This window comes from Colletotrichum fioriniae (genome assembly GCF_027942845.1).
Source record: "Colletotrichum fioriniae strain IMI 355084 chromosome Unknown scaffold_16, whole genome shotgun sequence".
In the NCBI taxonomy this organism is placed as follows: domain Eukaryota; kingdom Fungi; phylum Ascomycota; class Sordariomycetes; order Glomerellales; family Glomerellaceae; genus Colletotrichum; species Colletotrichum fioriniae.
This window is the reverse complement of record NW_027076852.1, coordinates 345,225-362,624: the sequence shown is the minus strand read 5'-3', so window position 1 is coordinate 362,624 and position 17,400 is coordinate 345,225. Positions and strand designations below refer to the sequence as shown.

General features: G+C 53.3%; 3 protein-coding genes across 3 annotated transcripts; 2 read left to right on the top strand and 1 right to left on the bottom strand.

Annotated features, from left to right (window-relative positions):
- Positions 1 to 322: 322 nt before the first annotated feature.
- N0V96_010958 (uncharacterized protein) lies at positions 323 to 1,270 on the top strand (the record flags this gene model as incomplete). Its single annotated transcript, XM_053195746.1, has 2 exons — positions 323 to 651; positions 703 to 1,270. 2 exons carry the CDS (start codon positions 323 to 325, stop codon positions 1,268 to 1,270), a joined length of 897 nt encoding a protein of 298 aa, XP_053046781.1.
- Positions 1,271 to 4,871: 3,601 nt separating this feature from the next.
- N0V96_010957 (uncharacterized protein) lies at positions 4,872 to 7,851 on the bottom strand (the record flags this gene model as incomplete). Its single annotated transcript, XM_053195747.2, has 2 exons — positions 4,872 to 7,644; positions 7,706 to 7,851. The coding sequence occupies 2 exons, from the start codon at positions 7,849 to 7,851 to the stop codon at positions 4,872 to 4,874; spliced, it is 2,919 nt and encodes a 972-aa protein (XP_053046782.1).
- Positions 7,852 to 8,816: 965 nt separating this feature from the next.
- SFB3 (COPII coat Sec23p-Sfb3p heterodimer component) lies at positions 8,817 to 12,028 on the top strand (the record flags this gene model as incomplete). The annotated part of the gene is made up of 4 exons (XM_053195748.1): positions 8,817 to 10,145; positions 10,198 to 10,295; positions 10,349 to 11,879; positions 11,942 to 12,028. The coding sequence occupies 4 exons, from the start codon at positions 8,817 to 8,819 to the stop codon at positions 12,026 to 12,028; spliced, it is 3,045 nt and encodes a 1,014-aa protein (XP_053046783.1).
- Positions 12,029 to 17,400: the final 5,372 nt, after the last annotated feature.

Here is a 17,400-nt window from a genome sequence, read left to right as displayed (position 1 = left end):
AGACATTAGCCGATGGCCGTGAAGGTACTCGTATTGACCACTAATTAATACATGGCCGACATCGCAGGCCTGCGCCCTTTGGTATGCCCCACGTCATTAGCACATGTAGAAACTATTACTCACGCCAAAGAAAACCCTCAAGCTGGACTTCACTAGAGCTATCCAGACCTGCATCTGAAGTTGCATCTGCATTATACCAAGACAGAAGCACAAATTGGATTGGTAATCAACTCAATATACCTGTCGAAGAATTTCTCACAACTTTCGTTAAGCAAAACCTTTCCAGCTTACATGTCCTGATATTTCCAAACTAAGGTTCACTATGTCGTACACCGAGGAGCAAATTGGCCGGTACCTCCACCACATCAACTACCCGCGAGAGAAACATGCATCGGATCGGTTGCAGCTCCTGAAGGAACTTCAGGCTCATCAACTTGCCCGAGTTCCTTTCGAAAGCTTGACCCTGCACTACTCAAAGCACCGCCTCATTTCCATTGATCTGGAGGATCTCTTCGACAAGGTTGTAGTGCAGGGAAAAGGCGGCTATTGCATGGAACTCAATGCGTTGTTCGGTGCCGTCCTCAAGGGACTTGGGTTCACAGTCGTCAGCGTTGGTGCAAAGATCAAGGGCGACGAGAGGTTCGGCGGATGGTAAGCATTCGTAAAGGCTCCTAATAACAACTTGACGCTGACTTCGGATAGGTCTCATATGCTCAACCTCGTCACCATTGATAATCAGCGCTACGTAGTCGACGTCGGTTTCGGTAAGGGGGCAACCATGATCCCCGTACCCTTGAACAAGGAGACCGGCCACGAGTTCACCACCATCGCTCCCCTGCGAGGAAAACTCGTCTACCAAAAGCTGGACCAGAACACGGATTCGAGTCAGCGCATGTGGGTGTACTCTTCGACCGACACCGCCGACGGCCCCTTCCGGGAGCGCAACTGCTTCACGGAGCAAGAGTTCTTCCCTGAGGACTTTGAAGTCATGAACTACGCCGTCATGATGAGACCGACGAGCTACTTTGTCAAGACAGTGTTATGCATGCGAACGATTCTGAATACTGAGACAAGGGAGGCAGAGGGTACCATTGTGCTGCACAAGGATGAGGTGAAGCGCAAGATTGGCGACAAGGTTGAGCTCCTAGAGACGTTAAATAGTGAGGCGGAACGCGTGCGGGCTATCGAGAAGTACTTCTACATCTCACTTACACCCGCGGAACAGAGAGCCATCAAGGGGATGCCTCAGGAGTTATTGGAGAAGAAATAGCAGAGCGAAGCCAAAGTTGTGACATCTTCTGTTCTGGAACGTGGGAGGAATTATCAGGCTTATTCGTTGTCAAACCTGGGCGCGAAATGCGGCTTTTTCCAGCTGCTAACTTTATCGAGCGGCCAGCTTCAATATTTATAGATAGCTCGCCTAAGCGCCCTAGTCTATGAGTTCTAGATACTGAAGAAGAACTCGTTGCCCAGACAATTGACTTGCGGACCTCTTGTAGTATCTGTCATCCCGTCCGAAGTCGGCCCAGGTAAAATGCTGCCAGCACCTTGCCAACTCCAGTCTATCTCATCCACCACTGAATCAAAAGTAGGGTAGTTGTTGTAGTGACTCGTGTGCCGAAAACCTTTGTTCCGCAAATTTGCATGTTCCTCGAGTTGGAGTTGTTCCTCGTGGGCTTGGTCGACTCCGCCTATTGTATTGAGAGCGTCAACCCCCGAATCTACATGCTCATTCGTCTCGGAACATGCAGACTGTCCTGAAATCAAGGATATACCATGACGTGTGATCTTGATAGTGCCGAGTGCAGGGAATTTGAGGCGTAAGCACCGACTAATACCCCAGGCATCTCCGGAGCTGCCAGCAGATGGGCTATTCGAAGATATTCCCGAACGACTAGCAGCATCCGCTTCCATATCCAACAAGGCTTTCAATATAGAAGCGGTTTGCTTCAGCAAAGAGCCGCTATTGGAATGATCTACTTCCAGCATCAGTTCGATGACTTCTTCGACCAAAGCACGATCACTCGCTCTCTGATGGACGAGAAAATCAACCACATCAGAGTCACGATTCCATCTTTCGATATGCGCGAGAAGCAGACTGAGGCACGCCGTAAAAGCAGAGAAGTCGATGGCTCTGCAGCAGAAGGAGATCTCGTTCGCGCATCTGAACTTGATATATCGACTTAGGAGCTCGCGGCTTGCGTTGGAACGCGCCGCTCTGCTGTACTCGTGATCTGCGTGACAATTGGACCGTAGCATATACGGGAAATGTAGGAGGATCAGCAGATTGAAGTGAGTGATCTGCAGTAGAATCCGAAGGATGGTTTCAAGCTTTTCCCCTTCACTTGAGATTGCAGTCCGTTGTCTAAGTCGTGTGTTTGGGACCAGCCACCAATCAGTAGGCAATTGTTGAGCTGCCGTCTGCAGCATTTGGTCAATTTGTCGCGTGACAACGTACTCTCCTAGTTGGATGCTCTCGTTCCTAGCAGTGATGCAGCGCATTATCTGACTGTGACTACGTTCGAGGTAGTCGCAAGGAGATCCTTCAGGGGTGAAATTGGCCTTTGCTGTATACGGATCATCGAGAGTTGTAGCGGGTAGGCCGAGCATAAGGGCCAAGTACCTCTCCTGACTTAGAATCCTATGCCACATGACTGACGCCGAGTCTTTTGTTTGAGGATCGAGTATCATCAGTTTGTCTGGTTGATCGTGATGCAGACCCATTAGTTGGGCAAGGCCGATGGCTCTTCGAAGTACCATCCAAGCGCGACGCAGATTGCCCGCATTGGTGTAGAAGACAGTCTCAAGGATCAAACATTCCAGGCCTTCTTGTGAGCCAGTGAGCTGATCGTTTCCGGTCACGCACGAGGCGCCGCTAAGATACTTCTGCACGGCATCTTCCGCACAGCATCCGAGATCCAGATGGTTTGTATTGAGTGTAGAAGCAGGTAGATTCTGCAAGCCATTTGCCAGGTATAGCAATGTCCGGGCTAGAAGTATTGGGTGGCTTGAGCAACTGGGTATCGAGGACAACATCGAGGCTGGGCGTGTTCTGCCCTGAAAAATATCTTTGTAGGGTAAAGTAAAGAATTGAAGAAAAGCCGCGTTGTAGCCTGCTAATATTATCGAATCCGCATCTCGTTGTGATGGTAGTAATGCGTGGATTGTACGAGACAATTCTAAATATTCTCCATCGATACTTTTCCAGTCCGTATATTGATTGGTTCTCGATAGATCAGTCTGCAATGAACAATCTTCTTCGTCGAACTAACTTTTCCGTCAGGAACTGGACACGATGCGAGAGGGGGCTCGTGAGTACAATGACACTGTCGAATACTTGAATACTCAGGCAGGGTGTCGCAGCTAGAGACCTCGACGGCGGTGCCGGTTGCATAGACTCTGACCGTCGGGGTGCTTGTTCACTCGCGGATCTGGAGGCATCCCGATTCTGGAACAGTCGTTCTGCTCCCGGCGTGAGGAGGCTGGCCACTTGTGTCATCTGTTCGAGTAAGGTCCCGGCCCTCCGCAACGTCTCCTCTGTCTCTTGTTGTTTTCTGGCCCTTCGATCTTGTTCTAAAGTATCGTCATCATATTCTTGTGTCCGACAAGCGGTGCCGCGGCGCTGACATCCGATGCAGATGTCCTGGGACTGGTCCGACAATTGACAACGAATCTTTCTTCGTTTGCCTATAAGCCAATCGACTGTTAGTACGAATGCAACAATCCGGTACGGAAAAATACGTCATACACTCCCAGCAGCTTGTTGTTCCCTTGCGAATTTTGCGCTTCTTGGGCGCAGACTCCTCGGTCACGGGCGGCATTGCGAGATCTTGCCTCGTCACACTCAAACTATGTGGTTTGGGGAAAGGCCAGACGGTGTGAGAAGAAGCTAGGCAAGGTCAGGGAGCAATAAACTCGAAGAACGAGAGGGAACAACGGCAATGAAGACGCGCTGTTGACTGCACGACTCCTTTCTCTATGGGAGACGCGACAACGCGCCGTGGGTGGGGAGGGGCTCGAAACGCGAGTCACACGAAGTCACGTTTTTCTTTGGCCAATTGGGCCAGACTTGCACAGACTGGTCCAGCGCCGAGCCCCGGGACGAAATTGGAGCCCCGAAAGGTGGATCTCGGGGGAGACCACCCGCGTTTAGCCGGCGCTGAGCCGGCCATAGCTGCGAAGGCACGCTTGACCAATTACCAGGATGATACGGCGGAACACGTAAAACAGAGTTCTCATCTTATCCAGAATTTAATCTGATTTTTGTTTCATTTGGCTACTAAATAGCACATGCACGGTCATTCCTCTCACGATGTGCGGCTGCCTCCCCTCGATTCAGCGTGACCTGATGTGTTTTAATGGTCTGCTCCAAGGTGTATTGTTTAGGAGTAGGTATAAACTACCGCCAGTCTTCGCTATTTGCGTCACCATTGCGAGTCAAGCAGGACACCAACATTCTCCATTCCGGTCATTCGACTCCCCAAGTGACCGTGCTTGCGGTCATACTAAAAGAATAACGTGGACTAGGCGACCTCCGATTCCGCAACACGGCAGGCTCTATGGCTAGAAGGATTGACATTAGGTTAGAATCTCAAGTATCACAAAAGTTCGTCCTTGACGGTTGAAAGAGTCGATGCCCTCTTCGCCTTGAAAGTCGGCCGTGAGCATTTTGAAGGAGCGTAATGTTGCGAATGCTGTCAGAATTGATGTCGGACAAGCCGAGTCTAATATACTTTGGGTGGTATTCGAATACTATAAGTAGCTGTGAACCAATTATATGCTTCAAGGCATCCTTGCCAATCCATTTTGTATCTAGATATCGAGTATCTTGTCCTAAAGTACACAAGTGGCCTTACGATCATGAGTTACGCCTAGGCTCCAGCCACCACAGCCAACCCATCGTAAATCATCCTCTTCACCTCGTAGAACGTGCTACGGTGCTGCATCATCGTCGCCGCATCCGCGATACCCACGCTCTCCACCTCTACCTTGCCTGTGCTCGTCTTCCGTACCGCCACCGCGCCGTTGATCACCAACGTACCCTCCCCACGGAACTCAGCCGTGTAACCCGCAGACTGCATCGCCCGCCTCAGATCCGTGAGCCTCAGATCGCCCACGTGCAGTGGCTGTGCGACCGAACGCACCGCAGAAGCCATGTTTGAAGGTAGCAGGTCCAGCGTAGGTACTACTTCAATCTCGGTAGTCTCATCTTCCCCGTCTTCCTCCTTCTTGACTTCCTCGCCGGCTTCAGCATCTTCGGCCTCTGTCTTCTGCCTCTTGTTGGCCCCGTCGTCTTTTTCGATGAGCTTTTCCTTGGCCAATGCCTCGGCGATGAGCTGGCCTGTGACGGTAACGACGCCCAGGCCGCGAACGTTTTGCCACTTGAGCTTCTTGACCAGACTGTCTGCAAGTTTTACCACCCATGCATTGGTGTCGACGCTCGCGTCTACCCAGGCACCCATCGCTGGCGTGTAGACATCGATCGCGCTCTCCTCGGACGCTCCAATCTGGGCGGCTAGCAGTTTCTTGCAGTCTGCTGCAAGGGCTGTTGTCTCGTCCGCAGTGCCGCCAACTAAGATGAGTTTTCTCGGCTGGATCAATGGAATCAACATGTTCAAACTCCTCTTGTCGTGTAATCCACTGAAATCAACAAATGCGATTCGCAAGTTGACCATGACCTTCTCTGTCGAGACGATCAACTTGGAAGGACCCTGTATCTCCTCCTCAGCGACGTCCTCCACGTCGTCAAACTCGTCAGCGACATGGTCACCTGGGCCATTGGCGTCCAAATCATCCACAGACCCTGCCCTGTTGTTCTGGCGCTTGTTTGCTGCTTTGTTGTTGCCGTCATCCCACTTGCGCTTCTTTCCAAGTCGGTCGTCATCATCATCTCTCCGCAGGCCTTCGTTGTCCGGTGTATCTTCTTCCTTTTCCTCGGCACGCAAGTAATCTTCGGGGCGGATCACGTCTCCAAATTGGTCGTCTCGTCTCCTTCGCATGACGAGAGGGAACGATCGTTCACGGCCCTTCTTGCCTCTCACATCGAAGTCGTAAGCACCGCGCTTTTTTGTCAAAATGTTGATGCCGAGGTCCTCGTCTGTAAGGACAACCTTCTTGCGTGTTGCCTGACCCATGGTTGTTGAGATGTTGAGGGCCTTGCCTTGCTGCTCGTTATCGGATTCGCCAGAGTCTGATGAGGATTCAGATGAGACATCGTCGGCAGCATCTGCGGGTGCTTGCAGGGAAGCCCCGCCGCCACTTTGCAGCGTAGCTTGAAGCTGTCGTTGAGTCGCGAGCCACTGTTGGTACACGTTGAGTTCTTCTCCCTCCAATGCTTGCCTCTTAGCCTCCTGGATCTCCAACTCCCTACCGCCACCATAGACAAGCTCAAGACTGTTACCGTTGCTCGACTCCTCTACCGAAGCGCCATCTCTTCGTTCAGTCCACCAGTCCCAAAGGGTTCTGGCTATTGAAGGCCTTTCAGTCTGTGACTTGGCCGGCTTATCTGTGAGGATGACCAAATTCCTGGAATCTTTTGCGAGGCCCTGGATCAAGTCTTTAGAAAAACCCCACTCCAGAGTATCGTCGCTTGCAAGAATGACTCGTCCTTCTGCTTGAACATTGTCCGCGGAACCTGAGAGGAGCTTTTCAATTTGTGCCCGGCGTTCAACGAGCTTCAGGTATTTGAAGTCAAAAGGAACCCCTTCCTTGCTCTTTCCTTCGGTACCATTGGTACGACGTTGTCCATCGGCCACTGATTCGAACTCCCTTACGATATTGTCGTCCATCCACTCCAACATGCTTCGTGCATATCGCAAGGTACTCGACATGTTCCGTCCGGCGAGGTACAGTTTTGCTGCCTTGAGGCTGCCGCCGTCCATTTGCGAGTCCGCTCTCCATGCTTGTTCCAGCATATACGCAATCTCCAAGACACGTGCGCTTGAGTCCACCGGGATGAGTGCCGTCCCTCCTCGGCTGACGCAGGATTTAATCATGTCGACGAGCTGCTCGTCGCGTTTTGCGCGGCCGCCGGCCTGGGCAACCTTTTCTGCACCTCTACTACTGCACACCAAGGCCGTCGGCTTGCGCAGCTGTTCGATGACTTCGGCGCCACCACCTCCGGCGCCACCCAGCCAGGCAGCTCCAGCGAAGACATTCTCCTTGGCCTGGTTCCAATCCACAGCGTAGACAATTGACTCCAGACCGTGCTGAATATGCCATATCGTTCCTCCGAGAGTGTGGCCTGCATTATAGGCCGTGATCATAAGGCCATTGAGCGGTGGCGAAAAGGGAGACGGAAGGGGTTCGTGGGGTTGCGAGTACTTGAGAGGCTGAATTAGGGAGAAGTATCGAGTGATTTCCTCGGGGGTTGGTGCTTGCAGAAGAAAGTCGCTGTCGGCCGTTGGTTGCTGGGAGAAGGAATATGCGGCCTCGGTCAAGGAGCCGTGGGGTATCTTTGTCGCGGCCAGAGGGGTGGAGGCGTAGAGGTCTTGGGTCAAGGTGCGACCTAGATCAATGACAGGACGAGTAGCGTACACGGGGATTCTCGTGAACAGGGGGAAGTTCTTGCAACAGTGGGCAAAAGCAGCCAAATGCGATGTCGTGGCGTGGGTCAGAAGGATGATGGACAAGGTCGGAACCTGTCTGGAGGAATGTCAGCGATTGTCATGAAGGACGCCCAGAGTAGGGGAAGGGCCCGAATTACTTTTCAAGCTCCCGAAGCTTCTCGACATCAAACGACTCATCCCAGCCAAGGTCTATGAGAATCTTCACTCCACCATCGAGCTCAAGAATCGATTGCGACGCTGTTGAGTCGGAGAGGGCGCCCTGAAGGGGGCAAAAGGTAAACATGATTGGTATCTATTCGGGAGGGCCGCAATGCATTGTCTGGAAGTAAAAGTGGTGGAATTGATTCGACACGGAGTCGCTTCAAGGTCCAGACGCGAAAACAGCGACCATAACGCTGGCGCGCAAATGTCAGAAAATAGTCTCGTTGTCGTCGCTGTTGCAAGCGCAGCGAGTTCGTGGGACTTGAGGTTCAACGCAGGTGTCGCGTAAAAGAAGAATCCAGGAACCAAAAGTCCAAAGTTGCATGCGCTCGTTCGTTGCGTACAAGGTGTTTGGGGTACGTACCACTGCGCAGGACTGTCCGAAGAGCAGGGACCAGCTGAGGCTCCGTCATTGAACAGTGGGTCATTTCCATCTCAAACTCCTCTTTCCAGGCCCAGCATCGGGATGACGGCGACTTTCTTCCGTGCCTTACTAGGACTAGATCCGTTTTCTTGAATTAAGTGGAGACAAGCCCGGCTCTACGGGATCCAACGGACAGCTGCTGGAGCTCCCGCATTGGCCAGGGCCGGGGAAGGCCAGGTACACAGTAGAGCACCTGCCAAAACGACTTCGGGCCTGGAAAAACAGATCGGAAAGTTATCGTGTCAATTTGGCCCGGATCCCTGTTGATTCGTGCGTCTGGCCAGAGCATCGAAAGGGGACACAATTCAAGCTTGTCACTTTTCCAGAAGCTCGGCTAGTTCCTGACTTTGCCGCCAAACATCCCATTTCCACGATTTTTGCAGAGCATGGCGCGCTCTTGATTGCGTGCGCGCATTTCTATTCAATCCATCTGCGAGTTTTCGACATTGATACCCGATTCTGACGGTGCACAACAGCTAGCTGGCCGTGCCTCCGAACCTCAGCTTTAGAAAGCTACGGTACCTTCATTAGCCCGCATTTAATTCGACTCCCCCGAGCAATCGATCACGAGCTTCCCATCACGCAACCCTCCAACACACCGACCACCGCCCATTTCTGCAAACATGTCTGACTTCAGCATGTACCACCAGCTGGGCCAGGGCGAACAGGACCCTTCGAACCCCAATCGATCGACGCAGCCCGCACCTCCCCAGTTCTCCCCTCCCGTCGCGGGGCAGCAATACCAGCAGGGAACTCCATACGGCGCCCCTCCAGGACAGCAGTACTATGGCGGCCAGCCTGGCTCCGCACCACCTCAGGCACAGCCGTATGGGCCCCCTCCAGGTCAGGAGTATGCGCAGAGTCCTGGTTTCCAGTCTCAGGAAAACTTAGCGGCGCAAATGGGAGGCATGTCACTCGGTGATGGCCACGGCACGGCAAGGAGGAAGAAGAAGGACCGCCACGCGTACCACCAGGTCGAGGCTACAGGCTCGTCGCAACCCTTCAACGGAATCCCCGCTGCTGGCACGAATGCCACAGCCTTCCTCAACGACCCAACGCAAGCTCAGTATGCTCAGATGAACCAGTTCCCCGTCGCCGCGGGCCAAACATTTACACCGGCCAATCCCGCTTCCCCGGCCGAATTCGCGACCAGAAACGGCACCGATGCTGGCGGACCGCCGGCCGTAGTTCAAACTTCCGGACACCAAAAGCTGTCTCTCGACGATCTACCCAGTGTGCCAGTCTCCCGTGACTCTCTTCAACAACACTACTTCTCCAATGTTTATCCCACCTTTGAGAAGCACTTGCCACCTCCCTCGACCGTCTCATACGTTGCATACGACCAGGGCAACGCCTCGCCCAAGTTCGCGCGCTTGACTTTGAACAGCATTCCGTCCAATGCCGAGGGCCTGGCGCTTACTGGTCTCCCAATGGGTCTTCTCCTTCAGCCCATGGCACCTCTCCAGCCCGGGGAGCTCGAGATTCCAGTACTTGATTTCGGCGATTCTGGGCCCCCGAGATGTCGTCGCTGCAGAGCTTACGTCAATCCCTTCATGATGTTCCGGTCCGGCGGCAACAAGTTTGTTTGCAACTTGTGCACTTACCCCAATGATACCCCGTCCGAATACTTCTCCGCACTCACTCCTCAAGGTGTCAGGGTGGATCGCGATCAGCGCCCAGAGCTTACCAGGGGTACTGTGGAGTTTGTAGTGCCTAAGGAGTACTGGACCAAGGAGCCTACTGGTCTGCGCTGGCTGTTCGTCATTGATGTTACCCAGGAGTCCTTCAACAAGGGATTCATCGAGTCCTTCTGCGAGGGCATCGTTGCTGCCTTGTACGGTGGGGAAGACGCAGAACGGGATGACAATGGCGAGCCAAAGAAGAGCATTCCGCCTGGCGCCAAGGTTGGCTTTGTGACTTATGACAAGGACATCCACTTCTACAACGTCAATGTGAGTTGCTCCTCAGGACTCCAGACATCGGACTATGTACTAACAATCATAGCCCGCCCTGGATCAAGCCCAGATGATGATTATGCCCGATCTTGAGGATCCATTCGTGCCCCTCAGTGACGGTCTCTTTGTGGACCCTTACGAATCCAAGTAAGGTTGCCTTTTGTGTATTGTATGACCATCGCACTGACTGGCTTGTCTAGGGATGTCATTACGTCTCTGCTTACCATGCTGCCCACCATGTTCTCCAACATCAAGAATCCGGAGCCTGCCCTCCTGGCGACCCTCAACTCTGCCGTTGCCGCTTTAGAAAAGACTGGAGGCAAGATCGTCTGTTCTCTGGCGGCTTTGCCTACCTGGGGCCCTGGCCGTCTCTTCCTCCGAGACGATGGAAAGCACCCCGGTGGAGAGATCGACAAGAAGCTCTTCTCTACAGAACACCCGGCATGGAAGAAGGTTGCCGAGAAGATGGTGGCCACCGGCATCGGTGCCGACTTCTTCCTCGCGTCGCCTTCTGGCGGATACCTTGACATCGCCACTGTCGGTCACGTTGCAGCCTCTACCGGTGGAGAGACGTTTTACTACCCCAACTTCATTGGCGCTCGTGACAACACCAAGTTGTCCATGGAAATCAAGCACGCGGTCACGCGCGAGACTGGCTTCCAGGCTCTGATGAAGGTTCGTTGCTCGAATGGCCTGCAGATCAACGGTTACCACGGCAACTTCATCCACCACACTTTTGGTGCTGACCTGGAGATTGGTGTCATTGATGCTGACAAGGCCATGGGCGTTACCTTCTCCTACGACGGCAAGCTCGACTCCAAACTCGACGCCCACTTCCAGTCGGCGCTGCTATATACCACGGCTTCAGGCCAGCGGAGAGTGCGCTGCTCAAACATCATTGCGAGTGTTTGCGACAACCCCAGGGATAGCGTCAAGTTCATCGACCAAGATGCTGTATTCACGATTTTGGCCAAGGAGGCAAGTACAAAATTAGCAAGTACTTCAGCAACGCTGAAGGATGTCCGCAACCACCTGACGGAGCGTACGATCGACATTCTCTCAGCGTACCGCAAGAACTTCTTGACTTCAGCGCAACCAGACGGCCAGCTAGTCATGCCGGAAAGGCTCAAGGAGTTCTCCATGTACATGCTCGGCCTCCTCAAGTGCCGCGCCTTCAAGGGTGGTAACGAGAGCTCCGACCGTAGAGTCCACGAGATGAGGATGATCCGTTCCATGGGCGCCAAGGAACTTAGCTTATACCTGTACCCGCGCATGATCCCCATCCACAACCTCACTCCAGAGGAGGGCTTCCCCGACGAGTCCGGTCATCTCAAGGTGCCGCCCGCGATTCGCACGTCCTTCTCTCGCGTCGAACCTGGCGGCGTCTACCTCGTCGACAACGGCCAGCAGTGCCTGCTGTGGCTCCACTCCCAGACCTCACCGAACCTCATTGCCGATCTCTTTGGCGAAGACAAGACGACCCTCCAGAGCCTCGACGCGTACACTTCATCACTCCCCATGCTCCAGACACATTTGAACGCACAAGTACGGAACATCGTCGAGTTCCTCAAGACGATGCGGGGTTCCAAGGGTCTGGGTATCCAGCTTGCGAGACAAGGTATCGATGGTGCCGAGTATGAGTTTGCGCGCATGCTCGTCGAGGACAGGAACAACGAGGCACAGAGCTACGTCGATTGGCTCGTCCATCTTCACAGGAGCGTCCAGCTCGAGGTAAGATAAACCCACTCCGTGACCCTCTCCTAGCAAGAATTGCTGCTAACATTCCATAAAAGCTTTCCGGCCAGAGAAAGAGAGAGGACCCGCTGACGGACGCCAACGCACTAGCAGGCTTCGCCGGTCTGAGACCCAACTACTGGTAAAAGGGGCCGAGGCAGAGAGGAAGTGACTGTGGGTGGGAGCAGGAGGCGCCGGACGATCGAGCGGAAGTCTCGGGGGGGTGGGTTCAACTTTTTTTGATGGTTTGAGCGTTGTCAGAACTGCATATACATTGGGTGTCCAGGGTTTCCGAAAAGAAAGTAGTAAACAACCATTCAAATTTACTTCCAGCAGACTACTGAACGAGTCTGATGAGTAGTGTGTTAAACAATCGCTCTGTTCGCCCTCTCATCACCATTTAGTCTACGACGTCCAGTAAATGAGGTCGGCGTTGCCCGTGCTGGCGGTAGTATCACTGGCCTTATCTGGGCAAGCTCTCGGTTACCAATCAGCTCGTCGACTGTCATGAACGGCATGGCATGCCAATTGTATCACCGGCTTAACGACGGAAGGACGCCTAGAGGAGGTCACGAAGACTCGATCTTCAAGGAAGGTTTCAAAAAAGCAACATCACTAATTCCTGTGCAACTACGTGTGTGATCACTCCCATGAAGGCCGCTGCCAAAGGCACATCGTGGTCATGTGGCCTCAGTGTGAGAACTCCGCTCGCAGATAATAGAACGCAGCCTCCCGGCCTGGCTATCTGTCCTGGTGAGATCATTGCCTCTTGATCTCGCGAGCCATTCCGGGCGACAACCAGACGCGGTGTCCCAAGCACACCTTATAATTATACTTCATAATAGCAAGTATGGACCCCTTCCACCAATAGTAGAACAAACGCAAAAATGGAAGAAATCGCGAGAAGACCTCGACTCGAACCCGCGACGTCTCCAAACACGTGATGCATATTCTATGTATTCCATCCCAAGTACCGGTGCCTGCCCAAGGAGGCAGGTCACGAGACCAAACATAGCCCGTAACCAAAATTATTATGCCAAAAGATGACAAAACAACAAGCTGCCCATGGCATTATGTAGGACCGTGAGTGAGCCAACATACGTTCCCAGCTTTCAAGGCTGGAATTGTACCGCTCGGCCATCGACTACAACGGACGATGCTTGTTGAAGGGCATTCTCGATTCTGGTCCCTATAACTCTTCATTGTCAGCCCTACGTAGTAAATACTTTATTCTTCAGGATATCAAATGACTTGCAGCTGCAAGCGCGACTACAGCTCATAGATATTTTCGTATCCCTCTCAGCCTACGCCCAACACCATTGATGAACGGTCTCACACACACTCCTCTGTTTCATAATGACATAGTTCACCGGATTCCATTGAAAGTCAAGCCGGCACCTCGCCCACACCCTCATGTTCGCACGAAATCTGATGCAAGACTGTGAGATGTGAGATGTGACGGTTGACGGAACACCAGTACCTAAATATGACAAGAAGACGCACACGAGCAATCATAGAGGAATGAAGACCGCCCGAGATACACCACGCAATCCTTAGTTCCCTCCGCCAAGCTTCGCACGACATTAGCCGGGTGAGAAATTCGATGAGCAGGAATTGCCGATCATGGTCAAATCTCATCGTTTTCTCTTAACCCTGCTTCCCTCGGTAGATGACGTTTGCTCAAGGTTTCTGAGACAGACACCGGTGGGCTTTCTTACTATCTAAATACATAGAACCGTTGAGGGCGTGCCGGGGAAAAGCGACTCCACGTCCTCGTCGTTACTATCTACTCCCAGCAGCCACAACGATTGTTTGTTTACCTTTTCAAATTTGCTCACTTTCTGGCTGTACGGTGTCGGTACCCGCTGTACCTCGTTTCCTCTGGGCTGATTTCCACGCCGGCATAACGGTAGGCCCGACGAGACGAGAGGGCGGCAAGATGAGAGGATACCACAGGGCACGAATGAGCAGAAGTCATTGGGTCTGAGGGCCTTGAAACATGCAGCCTCCCGAGTGGCCTTCCCATAGCTTACTAGCCTATCCCCAGTACTTCTCTCAAACCCTCATCCCGTCTCCCGTGTTTTTCACTCCTCCCACAAGTCCAGAAGGCAGGTTTTTAGTTCCGTACAGCATGGTCAGGTTGACGTGCATGATCTGGACGGGTCCAATATGGGACGATCGACCCGCACCGGGTTGGGCCTCTCTGCTTCCCCCTTCACCACCGTCAATCTGGCGCTCGGGATGAGAAGACAGGTAGGCAGGCAGCAGGCAACGGCATTAACGGAGTCGGTAGGTGGTTGGGGGGTTTGCCTAGCTGATCTGCGCGCAGCTGCAGCAAATCCATGATCCCTGATGGAGATCGATACGTTTTTTTCTTCTTCCTCACCTACCTTGCCTACCCACGACCGACCGACCGTGCCTACCTCTTCTCCCCGATGAGGCTTACATGCATGTCTCAGAGGAGGGAGGGGGAGGGAAAAGGCCCATTCGTAGAGAAGCAAAAACCCTCCATTCCTCAACATAAGGCGGGATCTCCATCCGGGAACGCCTCGTCTTATTTTGGGCGGCCCAAAGTGCCAGAAGAGGAAGCGCTGGCGGTGGGATAGGTAGTCACCGCCCTACTTGTCTCTCATCCCCGAAGCGGTGAGCCGTGATAATGATCATGTACCACAAGAGAGTCTCTGAGTCTCTGCTGCATATGATGTTTTGGGGTCTCCCGTTGGGAAATCAAACAGCAGGTGGTTTGCCGCCTTGTCCCACTCCTTTTTTCCGTCGAGTATCATGTTATGCTGCAGAACGGGTTGGGCGTCGACGCAGCAGCGATCACCCGCACATCCATGCCATTGACGAGTCCAATGCAGAGCTCAAGGATGGATATGCACGCGGCACGACATTCATCAGAGGTGTTTCCGGGGGAGAACAGAGAGAGAGAAGGTCATGACGACGATTCTGCGCTAACAATCGTTTCTTAGCCCCAGCCTAGAACGGGAAACCACTTCATGAAGAGTTTGAGGAAAGGCAAAAGTTTCCCACTCAACCTAGTCTCTAAAGCGACGCCAGCGTATCCCTTGACTGCCGGGCGGGCAGAGAGGGGGGCACTTTGGGGGAAGGACAGCGAGAGAGAAAGTGCAATCCTGCGATCCCTCTCACATTGATTTCTCTCCCTGAACAGAGATAGTCCTCGCGGAATGTCTCTCGCATCTTCACCTCCGCCCCTCCTTCGCCGGTGTCCGTGTCTGGTGTCACTGACCACATCGGGGAATTGGCAGGGAGTCCAGCTCGGCACCTTTCACCTGAGCCAACCAGGCGTGATTGGATGGCAGGGGACCATGCAAGGGCCAGCATTTGAAGAGGGCTGCGGGATGTTCGACCGCGGAGTGCCCTCCGGTCCCGCGTGGTCGGGCCCTGGTGGCGTCAGCCCCCGGTTCCAGGGGTTCGAAAGATAAACCCTCTTTCTATCCCGCGGGCTTCCTATGACCTCAAAAGTCCTTGGGACCTCTGGGGTGGTGTCCCCGTCAGTCGGATACTTCGCAAGGCAGGGAGGCAAGTCTGTTGTATGTTTGTGTAAGAGAATCGCAAAGGCGGGATTCTCATGGCCCACGAAGTCTCTACATATTGGCAAAGGCCGTAACGGGTCTTGCGCATTTCGGCCGTATTAGGTGTCACAGGCAAGATGCCTCGCATCAGCCATCTGATGGTTTGGAAAATTGAGAAGTGACAGACCTCTCGCTGTGTTCGCGGATCCCCCGGGCCTCAAGGGCCACCTTACCGGTGTCCAGAGTCAGTATTGTCTCTCAAGAGGGGAGAAAAAAGAGCCCATTGCTTGTGCGGATGAGAGTGGGGGGTCGTCGTGGGGAGAGCCGACGCAGTGATACCCAAAGTTCCAGCCGATCGAATGTCCCGGTCAAGATCTGGCATGCAGGCAGGGGTGAGGTATTTGGATTTCGGGGTAGCGGTAGGTAGACTTTTTTTTCATCATGACGAGGACATGTGCAGAGTTGTTTGCGCCTGAGATCATGTCAGCTCCTGGAAAAGCAAACATGGATGTCTTCTCAGCCCTCCAATAGGCACTCACCATCCCGGTCGAAGATCCCTCCACCCTCGGATGTTCAGCTCTGACGGCCTATCATTCTTCGTTAGCCTGACCAACCGCGGTATTGGGAAGACAATGTCAGAGACTCCCGCTCTTTCATCCCTTCAGAGACACCGATTCTTGAGCGTTCGTTGGAGAGCCAAAGGTTTGCTACCGGTTAACAGGCAAGACAGGCGAGCCTTTCTCTATGCTTGCTTTTTCTCGTCAAATGGCGCCACGGCACGTGCCTAGGCAAACTTTTTAGTATGGCATGGACAAGTCGATTACGAATTCGACAGAGGGGCGGGCAGAAACAGAGACTCTGGCCCATTCCAATGGTCGCGGATGCTGACCTTGCCGTTCTTTGCTAAGACGTTTTGAGCGAGAACCTCAGCATTCAACTCAAACTCCCCAAGCGCGGGGATTCTGGGTCGAAATAGTGTATCGCTATCCAGTCTTGCTGCAGGCCCTTCTCCCCTTTGGTCTGGCCGACTACCTTCTTCGGTATGGCGGGGATCAACCGTTCTCCGGGTTCTGCTGAGCAAGCACATTGGCCAAGGCTGTCGTTGGCATTAAATGCCAGGCCCTTCGCGGAGGGTCACGTTGCCAGGGTAAAGACGAGGCGGCTGCAGCAAGGCTATGCTCTTTTGATGCATCAAAGGCTACTGGACTACAAAGATTGCGCGCACCTTGCCTATCCCTACGTCCATACGTCCCTACTTCTTTGGAGGGAACCGCGTTGCGCAAAGGAAAGAGGGAGATTCAATCATGCTTGAAAATTGCTTCCGCGTATGGAATACGAGGGGATTTGTGATTTGACCCTGGAGAAAACGCCAAACACCTGCAAAAGCTTCCAGGTCCCAATTACATCGGATCTAGCCAGCTTGCCCTACCAATCTCAACGCCGCCAGCCCGAAGTCAACCGTATGATGATGTGCACCAGCGATAGCAAACAAATTCCCGCGAAAAGTCGAGGTGGGAAGAAAAGGAAATAGGAATACAAGTTCGAAGACCACTATTGAAAACCGCCGAGCCCACTGACCCGAAAGGGCAATTGACGCCCGACGTTGTAGATCCGGGGACCCTCGAGATCGCAAGCAGCTTCAGCCCGACGTGCAAGGGCACAAAAAGCAACCAGCGTGGGCCGCTGAACTGAAAACCCGGTCGAATAATGCAAAAAATAGAGCCCCTGCCCGGTCATTGTGGACCAATTAGCGCACTCGGACAGGGAATCACTCATTAGTAGTGCTGGATAGCGTGTGTTGCGAGACACAAACACCTTTCTTGTAGCCATGTGTTGACATGACAGGTCGTACGGCGAGACAAGACTCTGCCCAGGGTATGCCGCCTCAGCCAGCCTGACGTACGGCCAGGTCTCACCGGCTCATATCGAGTACCCATGGGTGAGACATGAACCCGGTCGAGGATGCGCCAAGAGCAAATCGG